The sequence below is a fragment of the Pipistrellus hanaki genome (assembly GCF_964339955.1).
Source record: "Pipistrellus hanaki genome assembly, chromosome: 3".
Classification (NCBI taxonomy): domain Eukaryota; kingdom Metazoa; phylum Chordata; class Mammalia; order Chiroptera; family Vespertilionidae; genus Pipistrellus; species Pipistrellus hanaki.
This window is the reverse complement of record NC_140505.1, coordinates 99,017,383-99,044,309: the sequence shown is the minus strand read 5'-3', so window position 1 is coordinate 99,044,309 and position 26,927 is coordinate 99,017,383. Positions and strand designations below refer to the sequence as shown.

The following is a 26,927-nucleotide window of genomic DNA, read 5'->3' as shown; positions in this document are numbered from 1 at the left end:
CTGGCTGGGGCGGGTCCCTGACGGAGTCCCTGAGCTTTGGCCGCTGCTCGCACCGTTAGGAGCTCTGGGAGGGAGGGGGGGAGGAGCAACACCCCAGAACCCAGGCCGAAAAGCCCTGGCCTGGGAGATAGGGTTGGGGAGCCCGGGAGGGGCAGCTCCGTGTGTGGTGACCTTTATGAACACGCACTCGGGCAGCTTGACTCTCGCTGCGGCTGTAGGACAGCGGCCTAAGGAGGCCTCGCGCGGACCCCAGTCGCCGAGATGGCGGTGCCGCCTGGACGCACCAGCCCAGCGCCTCCACGGCCCCCGCCCGCAGCCCGGGGCCGCAGCCCGCCCGCCCACCGGGTCACTCAAGGGCGCAGCGGCTTCCGCCTCGGGGTCCCGCGGACCAGCCCGCAGCTAGGCACGTGCTCCCGCCGCTGCTCAGCGAAATCCCTCCGCTGCCCGCCACGAACTAGTTTTAGTCACGCCCCGCCTCCGATGGCGTCACCTCCGCCACTCGAGCACTTTCCAGCAGCTTCCAGATCCAGAAACGTCGCCTCCCCCAACCCGCCATTCCCAGAGGGCGGTCTCTGCAGCCGCCGGCCCCGCCCCGTGTCGTCGTCGCAGCTGACGCTGCGGCAGTGGAGGCCGGGCATTGGTCAGAGCCGCCGCCAGGCCGCCGGAAGTGCTGCGACGCCCGCCTTCCGCCGCGCTCACGGCCCTGATCCTTTCGGGCCGCACACGGAACCCGACGGGGGACTCTTTGGCGGCGGACTGAGACAACCGGAAGCTGCTTGCCTAGCGGGGAGGTCGGTGGGGGAGGAGCTCGCTGAGCTTGGTTTTAGGGTGGACGTTGCTCGGGGCCTCGGGACAGGATTTCGGATCCAACCTGCACGAGAAAGTCCACCCGCCTCAGGTAGGAAAAAGGGGCAGCGTTCTTCTGTGCCCACAATGGGGGAAGGGACAGCGCTGGGTTGGCTGCGGATCTGCGTGCACGCTGCTCTGGGGAGGGAGGGGCAGGGACCAGGTTCGGATGGGAGGGTGTGAGGTGTAGAGTTAGAGGTATAGGTTCGTTTGGGCTCGGAGAGGTAAATGCTGAAGAGAAACCAGAGTCGTTCTCCCCTTTCCCGTGGAACGTGGAGCTGGAGATGGTGCATGGAACCCTGCGCCGCCTCGGGTTCCCCAGGTTGAGGTTTGACACTGACCCCTGTGGCTCCTGTCCGTCTCTGATTCTTATCGGCCGGGCTTGGTACCCGACCCGGTTGGGCCCGAAAGCCGACCCTGTTCCTCGGTTTCCAGGCCGTTGTGGCGTCCCGTTGACAGTTCCCGTGCTGAGCCCGCTTAGTCCTGGAGGGCAGATAGGTCTAAGGCTCCTCTTGGGACACTTTGTTCGTTGGGTTTTCCCGTCTTGCACGTGGGGCTGGGAATTAAGCTTAATTGCATCATTTTCGCTATTCCCAGGGCCAACTTGATACCATTCCCTAGGTCCGTACTGGGTTAGTCATTCACACTGAAGTATCAGTGGCTCAGGGAAGTAATAAAAATGGGGGCGTCGAAAGAAAGATGCTGGAGGCGAGGAATAGAGGAGGGTCAAGGCTGGGCGGCCACAGTGCAGTGACCTTTATTTCAGTTCATACTCAGGTCACACTGCGCTGTGGACTTGCCTACAATCACCCTGGGGTTAAGAGGTGATTTTAAGCTGGGCAGGGACAAACCCAGACTTTGGCAGTGATAGGAAGTGGAGATGGCCAGGAAAGAGGTGAGGATTTGAGAGGCTTCTAAAGAACTGTCTACAGAACGTAGTGATTTATATTGAGTGAAGAGGAGGGAAGTGAAAGAGCAGAGAACCTCTCAAATTTTCTAGTGTATGTGTTTGGAAGGATGGAGATGCCAAAATATAAATGATATATAAGAGAAAGGAGCTGTTAGTTTTAAAGGGAGGACAAAAGAAATTGTATTTGAGAAGTAGCTCACTTCTGGTATTTTAGTAACTGAATTTTCTTTCGGGGGATCTGCATTATATAAGATTTCAACCACCAGTCTACCTGCTTTTTTCTTTGAAATGGTGGTGGTAGGATCAGGGGAACAGAATTGAAGGCTCCTCCTGTTTCACTTTTATAATTGAGAGAGAGCCTACTAGAATCAGTGGGGAAATGTTCTTGATCCCTCAAGCAAATGGAAATTTTCATTAAAAACAGTTTACTCAAGATACAGATTACCAGTTTTTCTCTTGAGAATAATACAAGATGGGTTGCCTGTTATCTACAGAATCAAGTATAAAATTAGCACCACATATATAGTAGTTCAAATTTACTGTGTGTCAGATGCTAAGCATTTTACATATATTAGTACATTTAATTCTTAGAACCACCAATTATACAAAGAAATTGCTGACTCCAAATCTTTAGGTATAAAACCATGCCTTTAGCCACACTGAAACCATAGAAGTTTGGCTCTTTCCTATATAGTTCCTTTTTATAAGCAGATTATAATAGAACCATTGGAAGATAATAAAGTAGTATTGTTTGTGAGCAGCCTAAAAAGAAAATAATTTAGCACCAAACTCATTTTTACCCTTTTGCCAATGGTTCTGGATAAGGCATTTTTGCCTGCCAAGAGACATTTGGGGATGCCTGGAGGCATTTGAATGCCTTGGGCATTTCCTAGGTAGAAGTCATAGATGCTGCTAAACATCATGTATAGCGCACAGGGCAGCCCTCACAACAAAGAATGAGTTGGCCCAAAATGTCTATAAGCTGTAGTTGAGAAATCTTGCCCTGTGTATATTCAGGAAAAGGAAATTGTGATTCACTAACACTGGTTTTTAAAAAACATTTCATTTTTAAAAATTATTCCTTGGCTTGAAAGTATATACTGCTGGAACAGAATAGCATAACTAGTTTTTCTTTTCTAATGTTTTTATTGATTTTTAGAGAGGAGGGGGGAGAGAAATTAACATCAATCAGTTGACTCCCACACACTGGTCCCAACCTGAGGTTGAACCCTAAACCCAGTTATGTGCCCTGATCAGGAATCCAACTTGCAATCTTTTGGTGCACCATGAGCTGACCACCCAGCTAAGATGCATAACTAGCTTTTCAGGTGACCCCATGAACTGCAATTTTTTAGGAGATGATTGTTATGGAATCATAGATTCGTAGATTTGGTAAAGACTTTTGCTTGAAATCATTTTACAACATCCCTACTAAGTGGTGATTCACTTTGCTTATAAGTTTCCTTTGTCTGGTTTCCCTGTATTTTAAATCCATATCAACTCTACTTTTAATAATCACTTTTCTTATGCTGAGTTTCAGTCTCGTAATTTTTACTTTCCTAAGTGTGATTCTAGGCCATGGGACTAACACTTGGAACAGGCTTGTTATATATATAATTTGTACTGTAATAGTGTTTATGTGTTCATTTACTTTAATGTGAAATAGTATTTTGCTGGCAACTTTTAAAAAGTGGCATTATTCTCAGGGGGTGAAGTATTCTTGGTGGTTGAAAGTGCTAGGAATGTATGGGGTTCTTTGGTCCCTGTCAAGTAATGGCACAATGGATCTAAGATTTGTTTTTTTTTTTGTTTTGTTTTAATTGATTTTAGAGAGAGGAAGGGAGAGAGAGAGAAAGAGAGAGAATCACCAGTGTGAGAGAGAAACGCCAGTGTGAGAGAGAAACACCGACGGCTGCCTCTGAGAGGCGCCACACCACGAGGCGGAATCTGCAATCTAGGTAAGTGCCCTGAACTGGAATCAAGCCCACAACCTTTTGGCAAACGGGACTGTGCTCCAACCAACTGAGCCACACTAGCCATTACATTTCTTAATGTATTGCTGCCATATTTGTTTCTAATTGTACATAGACTCTAAAAACTTAGGCTTTCAAATTCTGGTCAATAAAAATTGGCTTTAAATAATAGTTACCTCTGTTATAAGTTTTAATAAAGTTGCTTAAAAACGAGTCTATGAAAACCCGTCCTGTTGCCAATCTTCGCCCTCTCCCCACAAATTGTCTAGTTTTATATAGTTAAGTATTTTTTTTTTCTCCCAGATTACAATTTTATAATATGTTTGTACTAGGACCATGGTTGGCAAACTGCGGCTCTCAAACCACATGCGGCTCTTTGGCCCCTTGAGTGTGTCTCTTCCACAAAATATCACTGGGCGAATCTATTTTGAAGAAGTGGCGTTAGAAGAAATTTAAGTATAAAAAATTTGGCTCAAAAAAAATTTCAATCATTGTACTGTTGATATTTGGCTCTGTTGACTAATGAGTTTGCCAACCACTATCCTAGGACATATAGTTCTCAAAATTTACTTAATATATGTACATCTTACAAAATAGAATATTTCTAAATAAATAGGATTTTTGTTTAATTGTCTGTTGACTTTTATTTTTCAGGATTCATTGAAAAAGTCCTTAGTGATATTGACATGTTTCGAGTGACATAAATTAGCAGTGACTCGGAATGATGGATTCCCCGAAGACTGGAAATGGTTTGCCAGTGATTGGACCAGGGACTGATATAGGGGTATCTCCACCTCACGTGGTGGGGTATTTGGGAAAAGTTAGTCAATTTATTTTTTGCCTCAGTGCAAAGTTGGTATTTTTTCCTCCTGGTTTTGAGACTTGAATTCGGTTTTAATTTGACCATTTAACTTATAAATAAATTGTATCATCTTCCACGGAAATCTTACAGTATTGGCGAAAGATTGTTTTAATTTATTTACCTCTCTGTGTTTTATTAACATGTGAAACTAGAAATTATACAGACCTTATGGTTTATTATTCTTTGAAAATATGGAACATGCATTTTCCCTTACAATTAACATTACCTTTTTTCTTGCAAGTAAAACTGACATTATTTTTAACACTTAAAACTTAATATTTAAAATAACAAAATATTCTTTTTGGGTTAATAACTACATTTAAGGCCTGTATGCATTTTTTATTTGCCATGTTGAAAATATCATTCCAGGATACTTAGAGGTGAAAGTTGTAATTCTTTTCTGATTGCTTTTCCACTTAACATTTTGTAATTTGGTACTATCTAGTAATGTCTATATTTTAATTTACTTTATTTCTCTTTTAGAATTATGATTCTGCTAACATCCTGTCAGATGGGTATTGCCCTGCTTGTAGAGAGAAGGGAAAGTTAAAAACCTTAAAGACTTACCGAATTAGTTTTCAGGAATCTGTCTATTTGTGTGAGGAACTACAGGTAAAGTATTAATTTTATGTATTTTTTAAAAGTTATTTTTATTGATTCCAGAGAAGAAGGGAGAGGGAGAGAGAGGTAGAAACATCAGTGATGAGAAGAATCATTGATCGGCTGCCTCCTGCATGCCCCACACTGGGGATCAAGCCCAAAACCTGGGCCTGTGCCCTGACCGGGAATTGAACCGTGACCTCCTGGTTCATAGGTCTGGTGCTCAACCACTGAGCCATGCTGGCTGGAGCTAAAGTATAACATTGGAGTATTAATTTTATTTATTTTTTATTTTTTAAAATATATTTTTATTGATTTCAAAGAGGAAGGGAGAGGGAGAGAAGAAATATCAATGATGAAAGAGAATCATCAATCAGCTGCCTCCTGCATGCCCCCTCACTGGGGATTGAGCCCACAATCCTGGAATATGCCCCTTGACTGTAATTGAATCCGGGACCCATCAGTCCGCAGGCCGTTGCTCTATCCACTGAACCAAACCTGCTATGGTAAAGTATTAATTTTAGATAGTATTGAGGTTTTGGCATTTTGCTTTTTTATTTTTTTTTTTCTCGGTGTTTAAATTTGTGCTCATTTTATACTTTTTCTACTGTACATTTTTAATACTTAGATAATCAGTATTTCTAGATCTTTCTAGTACTCTTAAATATTTTCTATTTCAGAAAACCATTTGGTTTCCTGAATTATTGCAAGAAGATGTTTGTTTTTATTGTCATTAGACTTGTGAGAGGAAAAAAATACATTTCAAGATGTATTGTTAGCTGTTGTTATGTAGTAGTCAGTCTCTCTTCACTTTGGTTTATTAACTTTGGGACTTATTGAAAAAGTTATTAATCTTTATATGTCATATACTTAAGGTTCTAAATATCTTTTAGGATTAATTGTAATTTATATCTGAGGTATAACTTGAACTCGTTAAAGTCCATAATACTTGACGTTTTGTTGTATTTGACAGTTACGAAACTGTTATGTACACATTTAATTCTCAAAACTTTGCAAGGTAGGTATTCCTATTTTGTGAATAAGAAAACAGGGGCAGAGAGTTTAGGAACTCAAGATCTCCGTAAAGTGGCAGAGCTGTGATTGGAACACAGTCCTCTATTTCAGATTCTTTTATTCCAGGTAAGCTAGCAGTCAGAATTACCTGGAGTGCTTTTTAGAAATTCCTGGGTCTCATCCCAAGATGCTTATAAAATAGAATTGATCTGTAATTCTATAGTTTTGTAACTTCTTTTGAGGGTAAGTCTAATTATTTGCCAACTTTGGAAAATACTAGATTAAGTCACACAGTTGGTGATAGATACTTTGCTGGATACAACTTAAAAAAATCCCAGGCATTATTACAATTAGGATTAAATTGTTTTTGCATTTATTTGATAAATATTTTTTGAGCATCACTTTGTTGGCACTGTTTCATTTGCTAGGATACAATGAGTACAGAATTTTCTTGCTCTCAAGGAAGTTATCTTATAGAGTGGGGAAGAAAATAAGCAAAGTATATATTTTTTGTGTGAACTGATGAAAAGTGCTGCAGAGAAGCTCCAGCTGGGTGGCTTAGTTGGTTGGAGTCTCATTTCTTAAACCAAAAAGATTGCAGGGTCAGTTCCGGTCAGGGCACATACCTAGGTTGTGGGTTCATTTCCGGTTGGGATGTGTATGGGAGGCAGCTGGTCCATGTTTTCTCTATTATGTTGTTGATGTTTCTTCCTCTCTTTCCCTCCTTTCTCTCGAAAAATCCATAAATAAACATATCCTCAGGTGAGGATTATTTATTTATTATTTTTATTGATTTTAGAAAGGAAGGGAAAGGGAGAGAGAGAAAACATCAATGATGAGAGAATCATTGATCGGCTGCCTCCTGCATGCCCCAACCCCAAACCCAGGCATGTACCCTGACTGGGAATCCAACAGTGATGCTCATCACTGAGCCATGCCAGTTGGGCGTGGGTGAGGATTATTTTTAAAAAACAAGAAAAGTGCTATGGAGAAAAATAAAGCCACAGGGACTAAATTCCAGGGAATGGGGAGATCTGTTTTAAATAGCATGGTAAAGGAAACTCTTTCTTGAGAAAGTAATGTTTAAGCAAAGACCTGAAAGAGATGAAGAGGAACGAGCCTCGTAGGCAGGGGAAATCATAGGAATAAGGCCCAGAGAGTGGAGGCTGCCTGTCTGTGTTTGTGCCACTGCAAGGAAACACCAGAGCTGGATCTCAGTACAGGAGATGGGTCTGAAAAATAATGGGGAGGGGACTAGACTAAGCAAGGTCTTTATAGGCCATTTTAACATCTCTGGATGATAATCTGATTTATAAAAAGGATCACAGTGGCTGCTGTGTTGAAAATAATAGGTTATGGGCAAGACCTAAAGCAGGCTGACTAGCTAGAAGGCAGGTGCAATATTTCAGAGGGAGCAAGTATGAATGACCAAGGTGATGAGGTATGATTGGATTATGTATATGTTTAAAAGTGGAGCCAAGGGAATTGCTGAAAGGTTGGGATACATGATAGGAGAGGGAGAAATCCTATGGATGATTCCCAGAATTTTGGCTTAAATGAGAAGGCTTTGGGGAGAGGAAGATTGGGAGGGACCAGTCAAGTCTGAAACATCTACAACTATAGTCTACATATTTAAATCCAAGAATCACCACTCATAAACAATATTGAATGAATGGTTAGCACATGATCATATGACTTCACTTGAGGTAATTGGTTCTGTTATCACATAGTGTGACTTTATATAGCAGTTTTAATTCAAGCCAGCAGATGTTCCAGCTGTGTGCATTTGTTTATTCATGGTGACAGGTGAATGCATCCATTTACTAGATCTATTCAGTATAATTTTAAAATTATAGTAACATATAAAAAACTTCGGTGAAGTTAAACTTTTCATGCATAATTTTAATTACACAAACGTGTGTACATAAAAAAATAGGACAAAACTGGTCAATTTTTTAACATGCATTTGGAAAATCTACTTTATTATATAATGGACTTTTGGCTTTAATTGACACCTCCTTGCCTGAATTAGTCAGTTAGATTGAGGTCTTTCCGTATTTGTCTTTTTTGTGGTGGGCTTGTTTCACTTAACACAACATCCTCAGGGTTTATCCATACTGCATCATGTAACAGGATTTTTTACCTTTTGTTTGGTAAGAGAATACTCATTGGGTAAGTCACAGAGGTAGAAAAAGTAATTCCTAGAAGAAAATGGGCTTAGGAAATAGGTTATGGAGTAACGGAAGGGCTTTTGGAGCTTGGGAGTGAGGAAGTCAATGGTAACATTTCCAGGGGCTGGGGAGAGGAAAAGGGAAAGGCGTGGGCATGCTCCCTGGAGAGAGAGCGCCAAATTTTCTATGTTTTAAAGTTTGAATAATATTCCATTTTGTGCATATACCGCCTTTATCTGTTTGTCCATGGACATTTGGGTTGCTTTTACTACCTCTTTAACTACTGTGAATAATGCTGCAAGGAACATGGATGTGCATATATCTCTGAGGTCCTGCTTTCAATTTTTTTTAGGGGGGGGGGAGTATATACTTTTTATGACTCTTTGAGTACAAAATTGTTCCTATTTATTTTAAAGTGTTCTCCACTTATTGACATATGGTAGGTTTTGGAAAGTAAAGTTACAAAGGTCAGGGTCAAGTTACTGTTTGATGGTGACTAAACAACTAGTTGCTAACAGATGGATCCAAAACTTTGTCCTGTTAGATAATCCTATATAATAAAAGGCTAATATGCAAATTGTCCCCTGAAGCAGGAGTTTAACCAGGGGGCAGGGCTGGCCGGCCAACCTGTAGCCCTTCCCCTGTGCCAGTCCCACTGCCCCCCACCCCTTGCCCTAATTGGGCAGGCCACTGGATCCCCCACCTGTGCACAAATTCATGCATTGGGCTTCTAGTTTCATAATAAATGCAGTATTGTGATAATCATGTTCACTTGTATTGAAGAAGTTGAATTTTTTTTTTTAAATATATTTTATTGATTTTGTACAGAGAGGAAGGGAGAGAGATAGAGAGTTAGAAACATCGATGAGAGAGAGTCATCGATCTGCTGCCTCCTGCACACCCCCTGCTGGGGATATGCCCGCAAGCAAGGCACATGCCCTTGACCAGAATCGAATCCAGGACCTTTCGGTCCCCAAGCCGACGCTTTATCCATTGAGCCAAACCGGTTTCGGCCAGAAGTTGAATTTTTAATGAGGATTTGGTGCATTTTAGTTATCTTGCTGTGAAATGACCACCTCAAAATTTAGTTCCTGAAATAACTTAATGGTTGCACTATTATCCCTCATGATCCTGTAGGTTGGCCAGGGAGTCCTTATACTTCAGACTAGAGGCCCAGTGCATGAAATGCTTGCATGTGGATGTGTGACCCTCGGTCCAGCCTGCACCCTCTCCAATCTGGGACATGCCTCTCACAATTCAGGACTGCTGGTTCCCAACTGCTTGCCTGTTTGCCTTTCTGATTGCACCTAACCACTTTTGCATAACCACTCCCCTGCCAGCCTGATTAATGCCTAACTGCTCCCCTGCCAGCCTGTTTGCCCCTAACTGCCCTCCCCTTCAGGCCTGGGTCCCCCACAACTGCCCTTCCCTGCAGGCCCTGTCGCCCCCAACTTGCCTCCTCTGCTGGCTTGGTCACCACTAACTACCCTCCCCTGCAGGCTTGATCACCCCCAAATGCCCTCTCTTGCAGGCCTGATCCCTCCCAACTTCCCTCTTCTGCTGGCCATTTTGTGTCAACATGGGGACATCTATCTTTGACCACATGGGGGCATCCATCTTGTGTGTTGGAGTGATGGTCAATTTGCATATTACTCTTTTATTAGATAGGATGCTGTTAGTTGGGACAACTGAAATGTCTGCATGGCTGACAGTTGATGCTAGCTGTCATCTGTTAGCCATGGTCTCAGTTCTTTCCCATGGAGGTCTCCCTGTGAGGCTTATGGGCTTCTCACAGTATGATGATTGGGGCTGAGAAGAAGTATTCCAGAAGGAGGGCTCCAGTGCTTACCAAGCACAATAAGCTGGTGCTTACCAAGCCACCATGTCCATCATGCTTGCTAATGTCCCATCAAAACTAGTCATGTGGTCCAGCCCAGAGTTGTATAGAAGATGGCACATTTTATTTTATTAAGTTTTTCTTGTTGACATTATTACAGATGCCCTCTATTTCCCCCCTTCCACCTAGTTCCTGCCCCACCCCAGGCCTTCACCACACTATATTTTTTTATTTCAATTATAGTTTACATTCAGTATTATTCTGTATTAGTTACAGTTGTACAGTATAGTGGTTAGACAATCATGTGCTTTACAGAGTGGTCCTCTTATTTCAAGTACCCACCTGTCATCATACATAATTATTATGATATTACTGAATATATTCCCTATGCTGTAATTTATTTACATTAAATAAATGTGACTCTGTGACTACCTACCAATTTGTATTTTTCAGTCCCTTCACCTTTTTCACCTGACCTAGCTATTAGGTGGCATGTTTTAAATGAGGGCACATAGAATATATATATCATGAATTTGTCTAATTAAAAAATGCTGGTTTTAAAAATTAGGGGAAATTCATTGATTATTTTAGTGATTTGTTTACACTGTTGCTGTTTGGCTGAAATGTACCATGAGATTTGATGAAGTCATTAAAATCAGCCAGTTTGACCCTTAAACACAATACAGATGTAAAATTCATGTTCTTATTACTCTCAGATTAATATTCAGTTTCAAAATTAAGAAGCAGGGCTGGCTTTAGCTCAGCGGTTCCTTCGCAGCAAAACTTCGTTATCGCACTCACCTCAAAATTAAGAAGCAGAAATTATTCCATGCAACTTATATTTAAAAATACTTTTCTCAATTTTAGTGTTACTCAGTTTACCTGTCCCAAAAAGACTAACACTCATAATAGACTTGAAATTTTTAAATTCACTTGACATTAGCTTTTTATTGAGACAAAATAATGTATATTTACCTTATTAGTTTAACCTAAGAATAAGAAAAATTATTCTTTTGGGAACTGAGTTTTTAATTAAATAGTTGTTTATCACTACTTCCTTTAAATTTAGATTGGTAATATACCCTCTCATGTCAATTTAATGCTAACTTTTTATACATATTTTTCATGACTTAGAAAAGGTAAAGTAAAATTTGAGTTCATTTGAATTTTTGTAGTTTTTATCATTTTATTTTTTTCTTCCCTAGTGCATCTATCCTTTGGGCTCTAAATCATATAATAACTTAATTTCTCCCGATTTGGAAGATCATCTTGCTCCAAATAAGCCTCACAAAAGAAATCTTTTGGAAATAAGCTGTAAAGATTCACCTTTGACAGATTCCAAAGAGATTAAAAGTTATAGTGTTATTGATGGTGAACAAGTTTTGAACAGCAAATATAACGGAGAAGAATTTGAGGAAACCTCATCAGATTTAACTGACTCACTGCACAGCGGTCAGCAGAGCCCAGTTAGGGCCACTGATTTATTGGGACCAGATGAGATTTTGGAAACCGTTGTTACTGACGTGGCTGCTAAAGATGATGCTAGTGCAGTTGATATTTCTGGAACTGGAGAGACTGTTCCTCATAATGAAGGAGGCACATCTGAGTTGCAAATGTCACAGGAGGACAGATGTTCACTATTTTGCCAGACTTCATGTGTTCAGTGGAGAAATTCTGATGCCCTCTGTTGGTTAGACTGTCTCCTGTCACTATTGGTGCACTTGGAAGTGGTAAAAAAGACAGTGATGACAGACCTGTGCTCTAATGAGGAATCTCTGTTCTGGCAGTTGTTCACAAAGTATAATCAAGCTAGTAAACTTCTGCACGCCAGTCACTTGGATGCAGTTAGAGGTTGGTAATATTTTATTTCCCTTTAATTTGTAAAGAGGTTCAAGTTGAGTTTTGTCTCACAGCTTGTGGAAAAGATGCCTTCAGTAGCCTGTTTCACATTGAGACCTGGAAGCAATGTACCTCTGAGTATTTATGAAGCTTGAGATGACACCAGTTGCATCTGAGTAAGAAATACTTTGACTTTGAGATTGCCTTTTTTTTTTTTTTTTTTTTTACAATTTTTAAAATTCAATTTTTCACATACATTTTTTCTTTTGTCTTTTCTCTGTTCCTGTTTTCTGTTATTACAGGAACCCTGATACTGACTCGCTGACCATTCTTCAATTGATTGTTACAGAAGAGCAACAACTCTTGTTTAAGTTTTGACTTAAATGTTAAATTATGTTTTTATATTTTAATCTTGTATTACTCTTTTACAGAACAATTGTTTTTATAATATGGTAGTAATTATTTTGTTTGAGCTGCATTACTTTGAATTGTATTTGAGGAAATATATGATATATGATATAGTACAAAGAGGGGAGGAAGAAATAAGAAATTGTTGTGTTTTGCTATTTGTCTGCACAAAATTTATTTCCTGCTAAACTTTCATTCTTGGCAGTGTCTTAATTTTTTTTAAAAGATATAGATTGAAGAGAAATTGATAATGTTCTGCACTTTATTTTTAGATAGAGACTTTACAAAACTTATTTCAGTATTTGAAAAGATAGAGACCTGTCTAAATGAAGTCAGAAGTAAGATTTTTATCAGGATTCAGCCTCAGCTTGGGTGCACATTAGGTAAGTAAATTTGTGCAGTTTAACTGAATAACTCATCTACCATAAAGAAAAACTTACATCATAAGGAAATATAATACTGTTTTAGTAGTTTAATGATCCAGATTCTTGGGGAAAGAATCTGTGTGGTTTCATTTAGGAATTAACCATTGCTTAAATCATCCGGGAGAACTGGTCCATATAAATATGCAGGTTGTGTTCCTCCATGGAGTGGATGCTGGTCTCAGAAACAGGTCAAGACTTGGGTATCCTGATTGCTTATTCAATACTTTCCCCCAGTAGACTGTTCAGCATTAAGCACTGTCTGCATTCAAAGGCACGTAAAGAATTTAACAATAGTGCTAAGGGCCAACTAAATAAGAATCTCAAGATGAAGCTCAGGAACCAGGAATTTTAGAACTCCCACATGACTCTTACAGGTGATCAAGGTTGAGACTCTCTGGTCTAAACCAATCAGAATAATTCTACTTCACCTGCCAGCGATAAGTTTAGAAATGGACAGATGGTACAGTTTTTTGCCAATGGGACATGAGAACTATGCTGATGACCTTTTGGGGACACTCCCTTAACTTTAAAGTGGGTACAAGAATATGACTGGCTTTGTCCTTTATTGGCTTTTGGCTTGGAGCAGTATGGAGCAAGGACACTACTGGTACATCTCTGGGCTTTTCTAAATGTTTTTGTAAAGAGAAGCTGTAATGATTTCTTTGTTTGAGGGAGATGTCTCTTATTTCTATTTATCCTTGTTAAATTCCTTTATTGTATTGTAGAAGCAGAAAATACAGAATGTACCCCTATTAGTATATTACCCATTATTAAATTATGTAAAACATCAATGACTTTCAAGTTTTTCTCTCAGTAAGTACATTAATTTTATCAGAAGCAGATATTGTATCTGAAGCAGTGCTTTTTTTTTGCATGATAGTATCTCCTACTTCTTTGTTTCACAGTTTTGTTCCCTAGTTTTACTATGTTGTTTCTCATGAACTCATACAGATAAGAATTTATTCTGTTTTGACAATAAACTGATTTTCAATATGTTAAGTCTTTGGCATTGCCTCCTCTAGATCTAAAGGGTTCTAATTTATCATTAGGTAGGATCTCAGATGGGATGAATATTCTTTTTTCTTTTTATCAAAGTATAACCCTTTTTGTTTTTTTTTAATTTTTTATTGTTGACAGTATTACAGATGTCCTCCATTTTTCTCCCCTTGGTCCCCCTCCATCCAACTCCTACCCGCTCCAGGCCTTCACCACACTACTTTCTGTATCCAAGGGCTATGCATATATGTTTGCAAGTTCTTTGGTTAATCTCTTCCTATCCTCCCCTCCCCCCGCCACCCCTAAGTCTTCCTCCCCTTTGAGTTCTGTTAGTCTGTTCCATGCATCCATGTTTCTGGACTTATTTTGTCATATGATAGTTTTGTGGGTTTAAAAAAATCTTGTTGTTGAAGGTATTACATTTGTCTTCTTTTCCCCCCCATTGATCCCTTCTAGCTCTCCCCACTACCCCCCAGGCCTTCACTGCACTATTGTCTATGTCTGTATATGCATACAAGTTCTTTGGTTGATCTCTTCCACCCACCCACCTACCACAGCCTTCCCTCTGAGATGTGACAGCCTGTTCCACGTTTCTATGCTGTGGATCTATTTTGTCATCAGTTTATTTTTGTCATTAGATTCCACATAAGAGTGACATCGTGATACTTGTGTTTCTCTGACTTATTTTGCTTAGCATAATACTCTCCAGGTCCTTCCGTGCTGCTTCAAAGGGAAAGAGATCTTTCCTTTTTACTGTTGCATAGTATTTCATGGTGTAAATGTAACACAGCTTTTTATATCCACTCACCTACTAATGAGCACCTGGGCTGTTTCCAGGTTAATTGTGCTGCTATGAACATAGGGTGCATATAATCTTTCTGATTGGTGTTTTTTTGTTTTTTTTTAATGTAATATATTTTATTGATTTCAGAGGGAAAAGGAGAGAGAGAGAGAAACATCAGTGAATGAGAATCATTGATTGGCTGCCTCCTGCACACAGCCTACTAAGGACTGAGGCCACAACCAGAGCATGTACCCTTGCTGGAATTGAAGCTGGGACCCTTCAGTCTGCAGGCCAACACTTTATCCACTGAGCCAAACCAGCTAGGGCTATTTTGGGTTTCTTAGGATATATTCCTAGAGTGGGATATCTGAGTCAAATGGCAGTTCCATATTTAATTTTTTGAGGAAACTCCATACTGTTTTTCACAGTGGCTGCACAAGTCTGCATTCCCACAAACAATCCCTGTTCTCCACATCCTCATCAGCAGTTGTCATTTTTTTAATTAATTTCTTTATTGATAAAGGTATCACATATTTGTCCTCAATCCCCCGAGAAGGGATTTTTAAATGATTATCTGTGCAATCATAGCAATTAGGCGAGCCCCCTCTCAGTTGTGTTCCTACTACTCATTCATCAGTGCTAGGTGCTACATTAGAGTTATAATCTTACTAATAAAATCTAATCTACTGCAGAGAGCACTATAAAATCTTACCGTGTGTGTGCTCATTCCGAATATTAATGTTTATTTTAAAGTACCAAAGAATAGAATTTGTTCTGACTCTGAATTTTGTTTAAATTTTTAAGATCTGCCACACTATCCTGTTCATTATTGTTTTTGAAAAAAAATACACTGTAAATTACCTTCTGTTCTCCCTCCCCATAGTTTAAGGAATATAGCATTACAAATACAACTCTAGCCCCCCTGTCTCTTCCCCGGTTTTTCCTTATCTCCTCACAAAGAAGAATAGAAACATCAATGATAGATCATCATCGAACAGCTTTCTCCTGTGTACACTCCTACTGGGGAATGAGCCTGCAATCCTGGGCATATGCTCTGACTGGGAATTGAACCGGCAACCTCTGGTTCCGGGGTTGAATGTCAGAAGAGTGGTCAGTAAGGAGATTTGAGACGGTCCTTTTACCCATGTCTGTCATGCTCTTGCCACATGGAGAACCGGAGAGTCAGAATAGAAATGGCTTAATGCTTTTGTCCAACTCTGGCATTATTCTACCATGGTTTACCAGTTATATTATTTTTAATATCTGTAGCAAACCATTGACATATGTTTATTTTGTTTTCATAATACTTGAGAGTAATTATAGCTCTGAGGAATTTTTCTTCCTGAGAAAAGCTAAGGCAATTTGAGAAGATAGTGTGGATCTTTTGTATCTTGCTTTAAGGAGTTTTCATACATGTCCACCAAGAAAAATGAGACTGAAGTGATAATTAAATCTTTATTGTGGACTTTTTTTATGTTTTTATTTTTTGGTTAATCCTCACCTGAGGATATATTTTTTTTTTATTCCTATATTATTTTTTTTAAGTTTCTGGGTTTTTTTTTTTATTTCTTTATTGATTAAGGTATCACATATTTGTCCTTAACCCCCCATTCCAATCCCCCACCCCTCCCCACTCCTACCCCCACCCCCTATTGTCCTTGACTACTGGTTAGGCTCATATGTATGCACATAAGTCCTTTGGTTGATCTCTCCCTTTTGTCCCCACCCTCCCTTCGAGGTCCAACAGTCTGACCCATGGCTCCTTATCTCTGGGTCTGTTCTTGTTCATCAGTCTATGTTGTTCACCATTTCTCCTACATGAGTGAGATCATGTCCTACTGGAAATATACTTACAAGAATAAAAAATGAGACAAGCAATAATGGTTATGCTGAGAGGCATATGAATCAGTCTGTAGTGAGTTTCTTTCTGGGCCAACAGTTCTTTTGAGACCCAATGTCAATGTCAAACAGTTCCTTATGTGTACATGTCAGCAATGATATTTCAGTTCTGGATGGTGGACAAAAGTAATGCAGGTCCAACCCTCTCTGGTTTGGTCCTGGGCAACCTGCAGTGATACACAGCTGCTGACTGCTATTATGGCAAGGCATTGTCAGCGTCTTCCATCTTTGGATTGCTTCTCTTCTGTCTTCATGGTTGGAGTAGTCCTGTCAATTCCTCTCTGTTGCCAGAATCCACATGGTCTCAGAGTTGTTTTCTGAAAATATACAAACATTCTCTACCAAAAGTTAATAAAAAAAATATTTTCTATAAATTTGACTTGGGATCCTTTTTCATTTTTTGCCCAAATGATTTTCCTCTGGCTTGTTATATTTTTTCCATTGACTTTTTAGAGTGATTGGGAGGTGGGGGTGGAGAAGAGGAAATAGCAACATCAGTGTGAGAGACACACATTGATTGGTTGTCTCCGGCACATGTCCCTGACCGGGGATTGAACCTGCAACCAAGGTGCACGCCCGTGACCCCGAATCAAACCTGAGACCCTTAAGTGCTGGGACTAACATTAACCACAGAGCCATACCAGCCAGGCTATTATGGACTTTTTAAAAATTTTTAAAAAATGCTTTAAAGAAATTCCCCTTGCCCAACTGTGAATAGCATACTCTTGTATGCCAGGTATAGTGAGAAAAGACAACAGGTTTATAATTTGGGTTTACAATTTTTGTTTCATTATGAGCAATCATTTTTCCTTTTCTTTTTGAAGGTGACATGGAAAGCCCTGTGATTGCATTTCCCCTGCTCCTAGGAATAGAAGCCCGCATTGAAAAGCTCTTCACGTACTCTTTTTCTTGGAATTTTGAATGCTCACAGTGTGGACACAAGTATCAAACCAGGTTCGTTTTTTTATTTTTAAAAATGGATTCATTCTATTGAAAATGGTTTTAAGTAACCAAATTTGAATAAAGCTTGTTTCCGCTTACAACACCTCTTTCTCGATGGCTGCTTCTACCCTTAAAAATAAAACTCCCCACCACTAATGTTAAAAGGAAGAATTTGAGCCCCAGAAACTTCAGTTTGCTTGCTTCTTTAAACTGGAAGAAAACCCATGTTTTGATAGCTTACCAGTGGGAGTTTGCTTAAGGTTTTCAGTGGTGAGTGGGACAAATGGGAAAAGTAGAACCATCCTCTCCAATCCTTTGTGAATTCCCTGCTGAGTAATATTACCTCTCAGAACCCCTTGAAACTGTGTTTTTATTTACTATTCTGATAGAGACCAGGTTTTTGTTTATGTTTTTAATATGGAAACTTATTTTGGTCTCCCAGGGTTTGGCAACAGCTCTCAGAGGTAGCAGGTGCTTTCCTGTACCTAACCTTATTCCCTGAAAGACCATCTAGCTTCCAGAATCCTCCATATACTCTGTCAGCTATACTTTGCACTTCCCTGCCACCTATTGGAGGGGTCATGGTTGGTGTACATGGCCCTGCGATTAGTACTTATGAGCAGGCTGGAGAAGAAAGCAACTGCAGGATTCTTTTGCTTCCACACACCTACCACATAATGCTGGAGATTAGGTTTTAGAAGAGGTGTTATAGGGAGAGAAAGTTTCCATCAGACAGGATACCCTCACTTTGTCAATATATGAGAAAGTTGCTAACTGAAGGTCGAAAAGATTACCAAACTGGTTCTGTTAGTCATTTATTCAAAAATTTTTAATAGAGATAAATCCTTTTCTCATTTCTTAAACTCACCTACTTAGTAAATTAGAAAATTTGAAGTCTTTCAAAATTATTTGTTAAAATGTGAGAAGAAAATGTTATTTAGATGTTTATTATCTAAATTGAGGTTATCCTATATAATAAAAGTCTAATGTGCTAAGTGTCTGGTCGTCCATTCAACCAATCAAAGGATAATATGCTAATGATATGCCAAGGCCGCTCAACCACTTGCTGTAACATGCACTGACCACCAGGAGGCATATGCTCTGGCTGGTTGGTTAGCTTGCTGCTGGGGTCCGGCTGATCTGGGCTGAGTGAGAAGAGCTGGACATGCCCTGGAGCCTTCCTGTAGTCCAGTCCCTCTCTGGCTGGCCCACCTCCTGTCCCACCCCACCCTAATCATGCATCGGTGGGGTCCCTTGCCCTGGCTTGCACCCTCTTGTAATCTGGGACGCCTCGGGGGATGTCAGCCAGTTTTGGCCCAGTCCTGCTCAACACAGGAGCTACTCCCTGATGGTCAGTGAGCTCCCATATGGTGAGTGCCACTCAGCCTGAAGCTGGGCTCACGGCTGGTGAGCACAGCAGCAGTGGTGGATGCCTCTCCTGCCTCCATGGCAGCACCAACGATGTCCAACTGCTGGCTTAGGCCTGCCCCCGGACATCCCTCGAGGGCTCCCAGACTGTGAGCAGGTGCAGGCCAGGCTGAGGGACCCCCTGCCAAGTGCATGAATTTCGTGCACTGGGGCCTCATTTTTTTTATATATTTCAGGATCAGTTGAAAGTAAAGTCTATGAGAGAATAATCTAGGCCCGTTGTTGGCATACTACGGCTCACAAGCCACATGCGGCTCTTTGGCCCCTTGAGTGTGTCTCTTCCACAAAATACCATGGCCTGAGCAAGTCTATTTTGAAGAAGTGGCATTAGAAGAATTTTTAAGTTTAAAAAATTTGACTCTCAAAAGAAATTTCAATCGTTGTACTGTTGATATTTGGCTCTGTTGATTAATGAGTTTGCCGACCACTGATCTAGGGAATGCAAGCAACAGAACCAGAAAACTTTTTTTGTTTTTGTTTTTACCAGCTAGCTCGAAAGTACTAGAATAGAATTTCACTCATACCTAGAACTTATATAATTTTGTGTAAGTGAATGAGTATGAGAACAAATATTTATTTCCTGATCTTCTATCATTGATTTATATAAATTATCTCATTTTCTTTCCATATGGCAAATGTGGAAAGTGGTTATTTAAAAAGATGTCTAAAGGGTCACATTAACTAGTAATTGGTAGAATTCAGGCTTAAGTTTTCTGGCCTCTGAGACTTTCTTGCTCACTGTGGTAAACTTCCCTAATCACAACCTGGATTTTACATAATATAAACAAGCTTGATGATTAAAATCAACTCAATTCTAGCTTTTCTAAAATCTATATCTCAGTTTGACAGTTTTTCATAGAATATATTCTGTGTGCCAGGAACTCAACTTGGCTTGGCCAAATTCAGATTAGTTAGGGAGATTACAGGTAAACATGTAACAGAGGGTCAGTGACTTCATAAATATTTTGAGCTGTTGGCTGCTTTAAGTTACTTTGAAGGTGTGATAAATGCATTTGGAGGTATATAGAGAAAACTCTTGAGAATTCAAGGGAAAGAAGCCACTTTGCTTTTCTTTTTTAAATTCCTTTGTTCTAAAAATAAAAGTAGAGCCCTAGCCAGTTTGGCTCAGTGGATAGAGCCTCGGCCTGAGGATTGAAGGGTGCTGGGTTTGATTCCGGCCAGGGAACATGCCCAGATTACGAGCTTGAACCCTAGTGTTGAGCATGCAGGAGGCAGCCAATCAATGATTCTCTCTCATCATTGATGTTTCTATCTCTCCCTCTCCCTTCCTCTCTGAAAAAAAAAAAAAAAAAAAAAAAAAATATATATATATATATATATATATATATATATATATATATATATATATATATATATGGTATTTCATGAAATAAATTTTAATATTATGGGTTAAAACTTACACTTAATCTGCTGGAAGAATATCCTGTTTTTAGTGCTGGTTTAAGAGCTTTAACTTGATTTAGAAGGTATGTTCTGGTGTTAAACACATGGTCTACTGAGTCAGATTCCCTGGATTCCGATCTCGGGTTTGTCATTTACCATGTGATGTGCATTTGGCATTTTACTTTCCTTATCTGTACAATGGGGATAAGAATAACACCTGCTGTGGGAGTTGTTTGAAAGAGGAGAGCTTGGCACAATGCCCTGCAGAAATGTTGGGTGTCATATGGAGCATTAACACTTTGCTGAAACAAATTCTGTTTTATAAACTAAGAAATGAGAGCCTTTACTTAACAGTTATCTTTGAGAACCAAAAATTTAGCAGAACTACATATGATGCATTTGTTGATCCCTTTATGCTGCTTTGCTTTTAAAGTGTTAGCTTCTCTGAGAGCGCTGTTGCAGTTAACAGCCTGCGCTTATCTTTATCTCACTTGTGATTTATCAGTATTTGTTATTGTTTAGAACAGACACCGATGTCCCTTAGGTAGTAAATAATTGTTCTTTTGAAAACAATTTTTATTAAATCGAATGTAGATAAAGTGCAATGTACATCTTTAAAGATCATTGTTTTAGATGTTTATTGCTCTGAAGTATTCAGGCTGAAGTGTACATTTAGAACTTGTATAACCTATGAAAACAAAATTATTTCATAACTAATGTTCTAACTTTTTAAGGATCAAGAAAATTAAGTTACTGTCACATTATTTTTTGGCTGCCAAAAAATACAATATCGCCCTAAACAGGTGGCTCAGTTGCTTAGAGTGTCGTCCTGTAGATTGGAAGGTTGAGAGTTGTGGGTTATAGGAAGCAACTGATTGTTTCTCTCTCAAATCAATAGAAACAATATCTTTGGGTGAGGATTAAGAAAAAGAGGAAGAAAATTGAGTTTTATTCCTGACTCTCTATTTGGAAATGCCACTTTTGTTTTTGGGAGTCACAATCTGATAGCCAGATTGTGAATTTTTTGAGTAAGGGGTACAGCTCTTATAATACATTTGAGAGCTTAGGACAGTGGGTGGGACATTCGGCAATGTCTGGAGGTGCTGGGGGCTGTTACTGGCATGTATAGTGTGCAGAGGTCAAGCATGGCATAGTGCACAGGACAGGCCCCACAACAGAGGAGTGTGCAGGGCTCTTGTCAGTGGCACTGCTTTTGAGAAACCCTTTCTGTCTCTAACATGTTCTTTTTCTCATAGCTGAAAGGCGATAGGTAATTCATGTAGAGTCTTCACAAAGTGTTTTACCAGGATTAGGAAGCAACATCCAGCCTATTTATTATATGTTTTGGGGGATAGGTTAAATATGAATAAACAAGTGAAGGAAAGTACCATTTATTTTAATAACTTTCTTTTTTTAATTCTCACCCAAGGATATGTTTTTACTGATTTCTGGGAGGGAGGGAGGGAGGGAGGGAGGGAGGGAGGGAGATCTATGTGAGAAAGAAATATTGATTGGTTGCTTCCTGTATGAGGGAGGGAGGGAGGGAGGAAGGGAGGGGGGAGGGAGGAAGGGAGGGGGAGGGGGGAAGGGAGATGTGAGAAACAAATATTGATTGGTTGCCTCCTATATGCACCCTGACAGGGAATTGAACCTGAAACCTTTTAGTGTATGGGAATACACTCCAACCAGCTAAGCCACTCGGCCAGGGCAGTACCTTCTATTTTAGACATTGATTTAAATTAACATGAATGAATTTAATGTAAATAAGTTTTTGCCCCCCCCCCCCCCTTTTTTTTTTTTAGCTGTACGAAGAATCTGGTCACCTTTACAGATCTTGTTCCTGAGTGGCACCCACTTAATGCTGCCCATTTTAGTCCCTGTGGCAATTGCAACAATAAGTCACAAATAAGAAAAATGGTATTGAAAGAGTGAGTAAAAATTAATTTACCAATTTTAAAATAAAACAAAGGTGTATTTACATATTTTTTTAATGTGTAGTATTGAAAGTGATGACTGCAAACTACTTTTCAGGAGTTTGGGTTAACACATATTTATGAATTACCAAAATGCTTTTCTGTTAGGAACATTGGCCAACAAGCAAGCTGTCTCCTAGGTGAAATGCCACTGAACAGCGCACTCGGTGATTATCTGACCCCACTCTCCTATGTCTTTTGTTCTTCTGCCTTTTTCTCCCTTTACAAATATTAAACATCAAATTTTTTCTCTTCTGCCAAGTGCCTGCAGTCACTAGAATTCTGGCATTTCCTTAATCTAATTTCAAAGAACTCGTGATTCAGAGATGAGCTACAGGTTTCATCAGTCTGAATTTCCATCGCCCAGACCTTGGCCTGCTGATTCCTCATCCTCTTGTAAGCTTTCTGCTACCCTTACGCAGCTGTCTTATATAATGTTCTGCCAGCTTTTCTATTTATTCTCAGTGGGAGGACTGGTTAGAATTACCTTTTCCAGTGGCACCAGAAGCCCCTTAAACTCACAGGCTAATTCCATTTTAGGTAGTTTATCTTTTGTCAGTATGCTCACAAAGGTGTAGTTCCTCTTTAATCTTCATTTTCTGTTGCCCTCATCTCTAACTCTACAATCAGAAAATGTTCCCATGAGAAAAAGAATTGGGAAATTAAATGAATGATAATTTAGTGGGTTCACATCTGCTACTTTTCTTAAAGTAACTTGTTTTGGAATTCCATTTAGAGCATGGTGGTGACATAGAACACCAATTTAGAATCTGATCTACTTTTACTTCACCAACTCTTAAAAAAATTTTTTTAATCTTCATTTGAGGATATTTTTTCCATTGATTTTTTTCCAGAAAGGGTGAAAGAGAGGAAGGAAGGGGAGGGAGAGAGGAAACATTGACTTAAGAAAGACACATCAATTGCTTGCCTCCTGCAAGCGCCCCAATTAGGGCTGGGGGTCAAACCAGCAACCAAGGTATGTATGTACCCTTGATCAGGAATCAAACCCGCAACTTTTGTTCCATGGGCTGACACTCTAACCACGGAGAAAATAGGCCACAGCTTCACCAACTCTTGAAATGACCATCTCATTTTCATTACTGCCATGATCTTTAGTAGTCTGGTCATACACGATCCTGGATTGTCATCTGAAAAGCATATTTACTTAAGTTTCAGTTTTAACATTTTTTTTTTAACTGTTTATAAAAGATAGATGAAAATCTCTTTTTTTCCTACAAAACTTTGGATGGAACACTGATATATTAAATAGATAAAATTATGTTTCTTAATTTAACTTTTCATTGTTTGGTAGAAAATGCTTTATTATTTTTATGAGATCCCCTTGAACTACCTCAAAGAACATATTTGAAAACCCATGTTGAACTGTTGAAATTTTCTAAAGATATATTTTCTTGTTTACCATTAACATGAACCAATTCTAAATATTTGAATTACATCTGATTTTATTCAGATTTTTTATTTTTGTTAATCTGAAATAATTCAATGATGTAATATATCTAAAATGTAATGTTGTTTTAAAATTACATTTGCAGACTTTTTTTCCTGCCTAAAATCTACATTATTATAGTTCAGAAGTAATAAATTTACATTTTCTAAAATATGAATTATTATGTTAGTTGGGGTGAAAGTTAAAAACTTGTACTCCAGGACATTTGCATAAGACCATGGCTGTTCTGTGTGGATCAGAGACTCAGTGTCCTCTGCTGTCTTTGGTAGCAGAGCAGGGCAGATAGAACACTCCCTGTGTGCTTCCTTTCTCTCTTTTTCTGTTTTCTCTTCTCTTTTTGAGGGTTGGTCCTTATTCTAGGAGGAGTTTAGGGAGGTGAATGCAAGTAGCTTGAATTCTCCTGGTTCCAGTTCCGTTAACTCTCCCCATCCAATTTTCTTATGCTTGACTCAGAATCTGACTTGCTATTTTCAACTCTGAGCATCATCTTGATACTCCAAGCATGTGGATAGGAAGGAGCCTGAGAACAAAATCTGTTGCTGCCTACGGGTAAACTTTACCCTCACATGAAAGACTGGAAATGAGACAAGCTTAAATCATGGGGAGGAAAATACTCTTGTAGGGACACTAGAGTCTGGTGGAACTACAAGGAAAATAAACTGAAAAAAGGGGAGGAGGCATATACTTTATTTTATTTATTCCAGCATGCCATCATTTATAAGTTGTACTGTTTTTTAAATATGCCATTAAGAAAGAAATGCTGCCTAGTTAACATTTTCCATGTGTAAACTCACACTACTGAGATTTTGAAGTCTAAGGATCAACAATAGTAACTAGCCTTAGAAGATAACTTGAACAAGTATCATAAGACCAAGAGAGAACTAAATATTACCGTGTTTCCCCGAAAATAAGACATCCTCCAAAAATAAGACCTACTTAAAAGTTTCCTTCTGAGTGAAATATAAAGCATCCACCGAAAATAAGGCCCCCCTAGGCTAAACATGAGAGATTTGGTCCACTGATTCTGAAAGAAATGGAGTCACAAGAAATTCACCAGGAAATTCAGGAATTGGATTGTTATGATGATGTTCCAGAAGATGATGACATGATTGTCATTGAATAAATGAGTAAATTCTTGATACTGTAGGATTCCCAGTCTGTCTGCCTTGTGTTGACAACTACCGTACTTCTGTACCGTATACAGGTAATAAATTTCCTTTATTTTCATTTAACAATAAATGTGTACTGTATTCTTCTTCAAGGAAAAATAAGACATCCCCTGAAAATAAGACCTAGCGCATCTTTGGGAGCAAAAATTAATATAAGACACTATCTTATTTTCGGGGAAACAGGGTAGTACTTACAGAGTCAGGCAGGTGCCTATAGCCTGTCTTTCCAGCTGTGAGACTATATCTCTAGTTTTACTGTGGATGGTTGATTCAAAGATACACTCTTATATTTTAACATACTTGAAATGGAATACATCTAAATTGTTATTTAATTGCAGTATTATTTTATAGTAGTACAGTTTTACAATTAGTGGCATCTTAGATTGATGAAATAGGTCAATGGGAGTTGAGCGTTATGGATAGTTTTGCAGCACTTTTTACTTGTAGGTACTTAAATTTTGGAGATTTCATTATTTTCTAACCATGATTGACAACATATAATTTACAAATTGTCCTTGTCAGTCTGAATAATTGGTATTTTAGACATTGATTCAAGTACTTTTCAACTGAAAAAAATTTATAAACTAAGCCGTTTAAATATTCCTTAAATTTTTCTTAAATCCTGAGAGCTTTATTAAATTTAGTTACTTGAGTGTTATCTTGAGTTCTGTTTTCTGGCTAGCCATGTTTTTGTAATGATGTATTTTTGATATGCATATCTTGACGGTTACAGTAGATTAACCAGTATCTTGTATTTTCTTCTACTTAGTTACAAATTAAACTTTTCCTAAATGGAGATTTTAATTTCATGGGCCTCTGTACTTCCTGAGATAATGAAGATGTTAGCATGTTGGGGTTTTTAAATGTTTATTTGAACATCTTGGGCTTGTTACTTTGTTTTACATATTACCTAGCCCCTCTAACAAAGGCAGTTATTTGGGTACTTGATGCCAAGAAAATTCCAATAGGTCTGGAGTTTTCCTTTGATTCTACAAAATAGTTACCAAGAGATCTTCTCCTTCTCCCTTCTTCTTCCTCTTCTGCCTCCTCTTCTTCCTCTTTCCCCTCTTTTTCTTCTTCCTCCTCTTCCCTCCCTGGCTTCACTCCTCCTCCTCTTCCCCCAGAATCATCGTTTTCTACCAGGATCGAGACTATAGCCTGAACATATGCCCTGACTGGGAATTGAGCCAGCAACTTTTTGATGCACAGGACAATATATACCCATTCAACTAAGCCACACTGGCCAGGGCCCAAGAGATCTTTAAGCTGAAGCAGTGCCACGGTTTACAGAGCAATTTTTGTTTAATGGTCTGTGGCCTTATTGCGTAGTAGCTTCCAACTGTCAGTGATCCCATTCTGAGAAGGGTTTAAACATTACCCATGTCTTAAGAGTTCTCCATTTTTAATAAAGGCTCAAGAAGAATTAGTGTGGTTTGCCTTGAAAGCACTGTGTGACTTACTATCTCCAGACCATCTTTTGTATTACCAGGTACATTGTTTGATCCCTATTGCCTTTTTCTCCCACAGAATGTCTCCCATATTCATGTTGCACTTCGTACAAGGCTTACCACATACCAACTTTCAACACTACTCCTTTCTTTTTGAAGGCTGTTTTTATCAAATAACTTCTGTAATTCAGTACCATGCAAATAATCATTTTATAACGTGGATTTTATGTGTTGATGGTAAGTGTTATTTTTTTTTTCTTTTATGATAATACTAGAGGTCCAGTGCACAAATTCGTGCATGGGTGGTTGGTGGGCTGCCCCGCCCTCATTTGGGTTGTTGGGGGCCGATTAGGGACTGGGCCAGCCAGGGGAGGGGCCAGTCAGCATATTTATGTGCACACATAGGCATAAGCATGTTTCTTTTTTAGACAAAAAATGAGATCAGATAATACCAATGGTTTACAGTTTGCTATTTTCCACTTAATATCTTTGTTTTTATTATTTTTTTTATTATATGAGTAATATATGTTC

General features: G+C 39.3%; 1 protein-coding gene across 5 annotated transcripts in view; it reads left to right on the top strand.

The window, feature by feature from the left end:
* The first annotated feature begins 719 nt into the window (after positions 1 to 719).
* USPL1 (ubiquitin specific peptidase like 1) overlaps positions 720 to 26,927 on the top strand; it is a 29,744-nt gene continuing 3,536 nt past the window's right edge. The window contains exons 1-9 of one of the 5 annotated variants that reach the window (XM_084878550.1): positions 720 to 898; positions 3,587 to 3,714; positions 4,384 to 4,549; positions 5,075 to 5,203; positions 11,419 to 12,064; positions 12,733 to 12,843; positions 17,389 to 17,518; positions 22,141 to 22,266; positions 26,476 to 26,633. In XM_084878550.1, coding sequence (XP_084734676.1) covers positions 4,451 to 4,549; positions 5,075 to 5,203; positions 11,419 to 12,064; positions 12,733 to 12,843; positions 17,389 to 17,518; positions 22,141 to 22,266; positions 26,476 to 26,633 — 1,399 coding nt within the window. In that variant the 5' untranslated portion in view covers positions 720 to 898; positions 3,587 to 3,714; positions 4,384 to 4,450. The other 4 variants (XM_084878549.1, XM_084878553.1, XM_084878552.1 and 1 more) reach the window with 4 other exon arrangements.